Source organism: Lycium barbarum, chromosome 7, assembly GCF_019175385.1.
Source record: "Lycium barbarum isolate Lr01 chromosome 7, ASM1917538v2, whole genome shotgun sequence".
Classification (NCBI taxonomy): Eukaryota; Viridiplantae; Streptophyta; class Magnoliopsida; order Solanales; family Solanaceae; genus Lycium; species Lycium barbarum.
In genome coordinates this window covers 67,862,792-67,872,488 of record NC_083343.1, presented here as the reverse complement: position 1 = coordinate 67,872,488, position 9,697 = coordinate 67,862,792, and the positions used below count along the sequence as shown (strand labels likewise).

At 38.4% G+C, this 9,697-nt stretch overlaps 1 protein-coding gene across 1 annotated transcript; it reads left to right on the top strand.

The window, feature by feature from the left end:
- The first annotated feature begins 3,998 nt into the window (after positions 1-3,998).
- On the top strand, positions 3,999-6,496 carry LOC132601519 (uncharacterized). The gene is made up of 5 exons (XM_060314600.1): positions 3,999-4,841; positions 4,959-5,039; positions 5,106-5,349; positions 5,514-6,254; positions 6,300-6,496. The coding sequence occupies exons 1-5, from the start codon at positions 3,999-4,001 to the stop codon at positions 6,494-6,496; spliced, it is 2,106 nt and encodes a 701-aa protein (XP_060170583.1).
- The last annotated feature ends 3,201 nt before the right edge of the window (positions 6,497-9,697 follow it).

The window sequence follows — 9,697 nt, the reverse complement described above, 5'->3', positions numbered from 1 at the left end:
GTCCGGGTACGGATATGATCGAGTCCCGAAAGCCGGGTATGAATATTACCGAGCCTTACTATGGCCGGGTACGGATACTACCGAACCATACTATTGTCGGGTACAGATAATACCGAGCCTATATGGCCGGGTACGGTATTATGTGGTGTTGTATTGTATGGGTAGGTATGTGCATATATGAAATGTTTCTTTTGGAAAAAGGTTAGGTAGGCATGATGAATGTCTTAAAAGGTATCATGAGGTATAAACGGTTCTTTTAGCTTATGCTATTCTTCCTGCTTTTATCATGTTACTATTCATGCCTTACATACTCAGTACATTGCTCGTACCGACGTCCCTTCTTGTAGACTCTGCGTTCATGCCCGCAGGTAGACAGGTAGAGGAATCTGACCCATAGGAGCTTTATCAGCGGAATCTCAGGAGCGCTCCATGTGCTTCAGAGCTACAGTCCATTGGTACTAGTCCTTATGGTCACTTGTATTATATGTAGAGGGTCGTAGTCATGTGTGTACAATTAGATGTTTTATAGCCTTATCAGTTCATATTGTTGTGTAATATTGTGGTAGCCTTGTCAGCTTGTGACGATAGGCATAGTTGTCGACGGTTATGTAGAAATGTGTTGTTATGTTGTCATATATCTCCTTACAGAATATGATATCCATGAGCTATCTTTATCGTCCACCCAGAAATGATTATGAAATGTATGCTTAGAGGTGCTCGGTGTGTTAACTCCGGGTGCCCGTTATGGCCCTCTGGTTGGGTCATGACAGAAGGGTATCGGGTTGTTTGGAATGAAAATGAATAAGGGAAAAGGGGTTTGACCACTTAAGCTAATGCAGAAGAGGTTGGGCCGGGTCCTGGTCCGTTTGGGCTGGACTCGGTCCAAGTCTTAAGATCATAAGGATGGCCCTTTTTTTTTAGTGTATACATATATATGTATACCAAGTGGCTGCACTACAAAAAGGTAATATTCTAATCCCGGCAAGTGTGAAAATCTCTCTTCTCTCTCCTAATATTTCATGCTAACCCTAGCCCACCATTAACCTAAAATGGTCGGCACAGCCACTGGCGGCTGGTTAGACCATCCCACTCACTTCTACCACTCAACATCCACCCCTACCACAACTGTCTAAACCCGCATTCCCACAAAACTCCTAAAATATTCCCATGAAAACTGTTAACAATGCTCAAACCCTAGCAAGCAACAATGGTGACATGCAGGCGCAAAAATGTGATCCAATTCCTATAAAGAAGATTACTTACGTTAATGGAACCCCCATGGTTAAGTGAATAGCAGTAGAAGTTAAATGAATGGAGATTATATAGAATCTACAATATGCTGTCGTTGGTAAATATTCTCATGGTTGGCCGGATCTGGAAGAATTACGTACCATTCTTCCACAATAATGTGAAGTGAAAGGTAAATGTACTATTGGTCTCTTTCGTCATTGACATGTTCTTATCAGGTTGAATTTCATAGAAGATTTTGTTACATTAACTTCTAAGGGTGCTCATTATATAAAGTCAAAGGATGGTATTACATATCAAATGAGGTCTTTGATATATGATTCCAACTTTAAGATTGATAAGGAAACCACGAAAGCTATGGCGGGGATCTCTTTTCCAAATTTACTGCCTACTTTCTTTGTTAAAGAAGCACTTTTTACTTTGGCCTCGGCTGTTGGTAAACCTTTGCAACTTGATATGGCGACAATTAATAAAACAAGGCCAAGTTGTGCTAGAGTCAAAGTGCAAGTTGATTTGTTAGTAGATCATCCAAATTCTGTAACCATGGAATTGGAAGACGAGGTCACAAAAGAAGTTAGATTGGAGAAGGTTAAAATCTAATATTGATGTTTCGCCAAAATATTGTACTGAATGTATGTTGCAAGGCCACTCCACTGATGAATTTCATATGTTACACCCTGAGTTGAAGGTTCACATAGAAGAAGGTAAACATGATGCTATGTCACAAGAAGGGTAGAAACCTGTAAGATATCCATCTAGGTTTCATGGTAAATATTTCCAACAAAAGTCTTTGCCAAAAATTGGAAGTGTTGGGAATATGGCACCAACAGTGTTGAATGAAGGTGAAACTAGTGTTCCTTTGAAGCAGCAACATAATAGTAATGTTGTACATGGTGTGAAGGCTAAGGTGGTATTGGAACACAACAAAGTTTCAACTCAAAACAAATTTGATGCTTTTAGTGAAATTGGTGAAAATGGTCATAATGAAGGTGAACAACAGGAAGAAGTGGAGAGTGCTGAACAATTAGGTGCTGCTAATAAAAAAGTAATTATGCCTATTGCTGAGATAGTTGGAGAACCTGTTCAGCAGTGTGAAGAGATCCCAATTGTTACCACTCAGGTTATGAATGAAAAAGAAATTGTTTGTCAAAATAAAAGTGAGATACAAGATGGTAAGATCATATTTGGTGAGGATGCTATGAAACAACTAGCTGTTATATTTGTTATGCAGACTAGTAACAAAGAGGAGAATAAGCAAGAGGTCAAGTCTGATTTGATAAAGGATACAGAACAGGTGTCAGTTGAACTGGAGCAGGATGGATGCAGAGAGGTCAACTTGAAGGCTGATTCTTTTGATTCTGTGGAAGATAGCTTTGATCACTAAAGGGTTGATATGATGAAAGGTGGTGACATTTTAGACACTACCAAAAAATATGCTGAAAATGATGCTCTTCTTATTCTCAAATAGCCTCCTGATGTTTCTGAAAATTGTGCCTTAGAGCATGAAAATGCAGTGGTAATTTATGAAAATATTACTCCTCTGAGTGTCTCAATTCCAAAGAAGGTTTGTCCCAACAAGGTGTTGCATGATTTGGTGTCTCATAACATAAATATGGTTGTGGAGAATATATATTCAGGCCAGAAAGTGAATAACAAGGTAGAGGGTGGATTAGCTTATTCTGTGATAAATGAGAATATATCCAATAATAGTAAGTCTACTGAAAAATCTTCCATAAGGGGTGCAAAGAAAGGTAGTAAACAGGCCAACATGGAAAATCAACTAGCCATCAGGGTGATGCCAAAGAGAGCTACTGCTAAATCTAGTTTTAAATGATGATTAAATCATTCATTTGGAATATAATATCAGTGAAAACTCAGCAAACCTTTCATAGGCTACAAATGCTACATAGGCATCATAAATTCTTCTTAATAGCATTGTGGAGCTTTTCCAGCAATCTAGAAATATTGAGCAATATAAGAGAAAGCTTCACATGCAATCTGCAGTTGCTAATTATAATGGGAAAATTTGGATTTTTGTTGCAGATAACATTGAGGTGGAAGTGATACTTGACACCAGTCAACAAGTGACTTTGAAACTATTCTTTTATGAGTTTAATCAGGCTATTGTTACTTCTATTATATATGCTAAGTGTGATGCTTCAGATAGATTGGAATTGTGGGACAGTATTTACAACCTTGCCAATACAGTCACTATACCTTGGATGGTTGGTGGGGATTTCAATGTTAAATTGAATCAAGAAGAAAAGATTGGCGGTTTTCCTATTGACATGAATAATGCTGAAGACTTTGCCTTTTGTATTAACTCTTGTGAATTAGAGGAGGTGAATTTCAGGGGTAGTCCTTTTACTTGGTGGAATGGAAGAGCTGATAATGAATGCATCTTTGAAAGACTAGACAGAATGCTGATCAACTCTCAGTTTTTGAACTGGGTTGGTCATATTGAAGTAGAGCATTTGGCTAGGACAGGGTCTGATCATGCACCTCTTCTGTGTTCTTATGTGGAAGTAGCCACTAATATCCCTAGACATTTCAAGTTTCTTAATTTCTGGACAGATCATGAATCTTTCCTTGATACTGTCAAGCGGAATTGAATCTACTATGAGCATCTTGACCCTTTTATTAGTTTTAAAATCAATCTTAAAAGGTTAAAAGGTGTTTTGTCAAGATAGAGTAGGGATGTTTACGATGACGTATTCAACCAGTTGGTTATCAGAGAGGAGATTGTCAGAATGAAGGAAGAACTGTTTGAAGAAGTTCCTTCACCTTCTAATAGATGTGTTCTCCAGTGTGCTCAAGCTGAATATAAAACATATTTGAATTTTAAGAAGGAATATTGGAGGCAAAAAGCAGGTGTAGATTGGTTTGCTGAAGGTGACAGGAATACGAGGTTTTTTCATAATCTAGTCAAGGGTAGAAGAAAAAAGTATATGATTAACAAGATTCAAGGAAGTGATGGTACCTGGTTAGAGGATGAAACTCAAATGGCTGCTGAGGCTGTTAATTTTTATCAGACTCAATTTTCACAGGAGGAAGAGAACTCACAAAGCACTTTACTTGATAATGTTCCTAATCTGATTGATCAGCAGACTAACATTGAGTTGTGTAAGATGCCAAGTTTAGAGGAAATCAAGCAAGCAGTGTTCAACCTCAATGGTACAAGTGCAAGTGGTCTTGATGGTTTCTCTGGGAAGTTCTACCAGTCATGTTGGAATATCATAGGGGCTGATGTGTACAAATTGGTATTAGAATTCTTTAAGGGGCAAACTCTTCCCAAATCCATTACTCATACAAATCTGGTACTACTCCCTAAAACGGACATTGTGCAAACTTACTCAGATCTCAGACCTATAAGTCTGAGTAACTTTATAAACAAGATCATTTCTAGAGTAGTGCATTACAGGCTAGAGAATGTATTGCCATCATTTATCTCTAGTAATCAGGCTGGTTTTGTCAAGGGAAAGAGCATCATTGAAAATGTGTTATTATCACAAGAAATTAAGACAGACATCAGCAAGAGGGGTAAACCTGCAAATGTTGTCATTAAGTTGGATATGGAAAAAGCCTATGATAGAGTGTCCTAGAATTTTGTCACTAAAGTACTGCATAAGATGGGTTTTGCTTAGCAGTTCATTGATTAAATTTGGAGGTTGGTGGCAAATAACTGGTATTCTATATTGTTCAATGGGCAGACAACTGGATTTTTCCATTCAACTAGAGGAGCTAAGCAGGGTGATCCACTATCATTTGCTCTTTTTATCATTTCAGCAGAAGTTTTATCTAGATCATTAAATGCTTTGTTTGATGATTCTAACTATGTTGGGTATGGGATGCCTTAGTGGAGTCACAATATTAATCATCTTTCATATGCTGATGATACTATAATCTTCACATCAGCAGAAAAGGAATCCCTTCAGAAGGCGATGTTTGTGTTGAAGCAGTATGAGGAGGTATCAGGCCAGTTGATCAATAAAGAAAAAAGTGCTTTCCATATGTTTCACAAGGTGGCAACCAATTTAATTCAGCAAGTGGAACAAGTGACTGGATTCTCAAGAGATTCATTTCCATTAAAGTATCTAGGCTGTCCTATCTTTCATTCTAGAAGAAAGAAAGTGTTTTATAATGATCTTATCAAGAAAGTGAAGAACAAGCTGCAGAATTGGAAAAGAAAGCTCTTAGCATATGGGGTAAGGTTGTGCTAATAAGTAATGTGTTACAAAGTATTCCTGTGTATTTGTTATCTGCAGTTGTGCCTACTAAATACACTATCAATGAACTGCACAAGATATTTGCAAGATTTTTCTGGTCCAACAAGGAAAAAGGGAGAAGCAAGCATTGGGTTTCATGGGGTAAGATTTGTCTTCCAAAAGAAGAAGGAGGTTTTGCTTTTAGATCTCGATATGATGTGTCAAAAGCATTATTTGCCAAGCTATGGTGGAAGTTCAGGACGGAAAATACTATGTGGGAAACTTTCATGTGGAACAAGTATTGTAAGAAGCATAGGTCAACTGAAGTGCAGTGGAGGGGTGGTTCTCAAATTTGGAAGAGAATGCTTGAAGCAAGGGAACTGGTTGACCAGCATATTTGGTGGGAGCCAAGAAGTGGAGAATGCAATGTGTGGCAAGACAATTGGACTAAATTAGGATGTTTAAAACATATTATGCCACTACAGGATGACATTGCTGAGCTTAACGTCTTCATGACAGATGCAAGATGGGATTTTCAGAAATTACAAGCTGTCTTTCCTTTGGACATAGTGAATCACATTAGCTCAGATTTAGGATCTGGAGAAAGGTGTGATGAAAAGGATAACCCTTGGTGGATGTTGACTGCAGATAGTAAATTCTCAGTTAAAAGTGCATGGAATACTCTCAGACAACATAGTCAATATTCTGTATACTTTAAAAGATTATGGAGTAAAGGTGTTCCTGTGGATGATGTTTTTAAGAGAATGCATATATCTATAGTTTCCAAATGCAGATGTTGTGGTAACTCTAAAAATGAAGAAACCATGTAGCACTTGTTTCTAACAGGAGAGTTTGCTATGTCATTGGTTATACTACAATGTAGCAGCTGGTGTCACAGGTCCTTTAGTGCAAGTTCATCAAGCAGTAGTGAAATGATGGAATATGCAGGTTTCTCCTATAATCACAACTATTTATCTGGTTGTTCCAGCCTTCATTTGTTGGCAGATTTGGAAAAGAAGGAATACAATCATGCATGGTGGTAGTATGAGCAAGGCTAAGGTTATATATGGGATTAATCAAAATCTATATAATCTGGTTAGATCCTTATATCCTTGGTTGAAGAATGTTCCTCAGGAATGACCCCAGCTGGTCCAATACTTAGAAGGATACAAACTTCATACCAAGATCAGACTTGTACATTGGAAATGTCCTCATGAAGGGTGCTTTAAATACAACACAGATGCTGCGTCAATGGGTAATCCAGGACCAAGGTCAGCAACTTTTTGTGTGAGAAATGAGTGTGGAGATCTGATATATGCTAGTACAAGGAAGCTATAAGAAACAACAAACATTGGTGCCGAGGCAACTGCAATCCAGGATGGTATTGCATACCGTATTACAAATCATCTGGTTCCTGTGGTTATAGAGTCAGATTCATTGACCATGATCAATATTTTATAAGGGATATGGGATAGTCCATGGAAGATCAGTATGGAAATAAGAAAGATTCAACAATGGTGAGATAAGGGCCATGTGCAGTTTGCTCATATCTTGAGAGAAGGCAATGAACTGGCAGATTTTTTAGCTAACATGGTTTTTGATTTTTCTGGTTCAATCCAAATACATAGATTTCAAGACTTACCATCTCCTGCTAGGAGGATTCTGAATAGTGATAAGAGTGAAATGCCATGTATTAGGTTTTCAACACATAAGATCAGAGAGCCAGATTGATTTAAGATGATGATGATACAACAGGCTGAATAGAGTTGCAACAGTTAAGACTGTATATGTCACGACCCAGCCCCGTGGGCCGCGACTGGCACCCTACCTGGGTACCCAGACCAAATCGCATATTCGTTTACCAAATCCAAACTTATTTCAAGATTTCATAAAAATCATATCAAACATAACTTATATCAAAATATGTCTTAAGCGGTCGCACAAATCAAAATATCATATCGAATCCAAAAGGAGCGGCGGAATGGACATCGCCGGTCGTAAGTGCAAATATAAGCATAAGGGCCATTTAGGGCCATCATAACAAACGAACCGCTTTAAGACTAGAAAACAAAATCAAACAAACATATATAGGACCCTCGCCCCACACACATGACTACAAGCCTCTATGAATCCAAAACAAAGACATATGGCGAGACAGGGCCCCGCCGTACCCAAATAATCAAATGTACAAAATATACATAGCAAAAGATGTCTGTACCAGAAGTAGACTCCGGATCAAGGAGGAGTACTCCGAAATAGCAGAAAAGTGAAGCCTACAGTGGAGGATCACCAATGTCTGTACCTGCGGGCATGAAACGCAGCCCCCGAAGAGAAGGGGGGTCAGTACGAAATATGTACTGAGTATGTAAAGCACGGAGTACAGAAATATGGCCAAAACTGAAAGCAAACCGGATAACAAAGGGGAGTACAAATCAAGGTGTCAAAATCCGTATCAAAATCATATACATATACATAATGCAAACGAAATCATGCAACGCTTAAGAACGTGGTCGCCACTCCGACGCTGGCGCCACACACAGCATAACACCGGAAGGTTTCAAATCTCCGTACATCCCTGAACACACATACACATGGGAGCGTATCGCATCACCGGCCATATCACAGCATAACTCCAAATGGAACCCGGCCCTATGGCGAGGCCTCGGGAACCGGAACACAACATACGGCCGAATTATCAAAGTGACCCGATCACATTTCCATAGGTTTCGGATATTTAGTTGCATTCTAGCCAAAATAGGGCCCTTAGGCTTCAATTGAATTGAATGAATAGTAGCCGTTTTATAGATCGGGTTTCGAGGAGCAGAATTGCTCCGGGGGCTCCGATATTCACCTAACATACTAAGACATGCCAAACGAAGAAGTGGGGAGCTTTACATACCTTATGGACGTCTTATGCTTTCCTTAAAATCAAATCCCGTTTCGTCCAGAATCTGCAAATGGTCAAAGTTACCAATTAGAGATTCTTAGGCTTAAGATTTCCATTAACTTCATTTTTGTCTACCGAAATTTCGGCAGCATTTCCCCTATAAATCTAACACCCCCGAGACTTAGCTCGGCTCAAAATACATCAACAACAACAACCCAAACATCATCAAACAACATAAACCATAATCAAACCATTCTAACTTCAATGTTCTTCCTTACTATATATGTTGGCAACTTTTCATTCAAACTTCACAATTCCAAATCTATGTCCACATTATTGTATTCATTCAATCACTCAAAATTATTCAATCACACCCCAATTATGCTCCAAACCATATACAAAATTTCCCAAAGTTCATTACTTTCCATATTTCATTCAAAACATCAAAAATTACGACGAACGTTCTAACTCTCATTGTTTCACTCCAAATTCATTAACATCAACCATAAGTCATATTTAAAGTCTTTAGCATCATAGATATACAATGATATACACAAATATACCAAAGGTATACACTTTCCCATAATGTTCCGAAATCATTTTCCAACACCAATTCAATTCATTAAACGATCATTTACGTCATAAATGTCACAACGACGCCACAAACCAACTAACAAGATCAAATTCACATGGCCTTGCACTTCATGTAGCTCACGGCTACAACACCAAACACACACACACCCACGGTTTTCTACACATATCAAAACTACGGGATTCTCGTCTATTCTCAATCCTTATCACATTCATACAAATTCCATAACAAAAGAATAGCAAAATTCTTACCTTTTCTTAAATTTCCGACTTGTCGCAAACGCGCGCCTTTCACCAAACTAATTGTACCCCGTTGAAGAGGGTCTCGAGTACTTCACAAATATGTGAAAATCAAGATTTTTAAGGCTAGAATCAAGCTTGCAATTTTTTTTTCTTTCTCTTCTCTATGGTTCGGCCGAGAGGTATATTTAAGGTGCTTTCTTATCTTTTTGTTGCTTTGATGATTTTTCTTGAAAATTCCTAGGCTAAGTATGATATATATCCAATTAAATTCATGTGCCTAGCACATGACTTGCTAAAATGGGCTTGGACCTAGCCAATATGGCCGGCCACCCCATAGACTTTGGGCCTAAAGTTTTCATCAATTTTCTTGGCCCAATCCATTAAAAGTCCCGTTTTGTAATTCCCGAAACTAATTTCCGAAATTCCAAATTTACCCTCGGCCTTCCCCAATGTCTTAACATTAATGATTTCATAACCAACATAGTCATATCCACTAAAATCAAAATATTTCCTTATAACACAC

Coding starts and splice junctions, on each gene's coding strand:
- LOC132601519 (XM_060314600.1), top strand. CDS start 3,999: ATGAAGGAAGAACTGTTTGAAGAAGTTCCTTCACCTTCTAATAGATGT. Junction 5,040..5,105: donor TTTTTATCATTTCAGCAGAA/GTTTTATCTAGA, acceptor GGGATGCCTTAG/TGGAGTCACAATATTAATCA. Junction 6,255..6,299: donor TTCCAAATGCAGATGTTGTG/GTAACTCTAAAA, acceptor TGTTTCTAACAG/GAGAGTTTGCTATGTCATTG.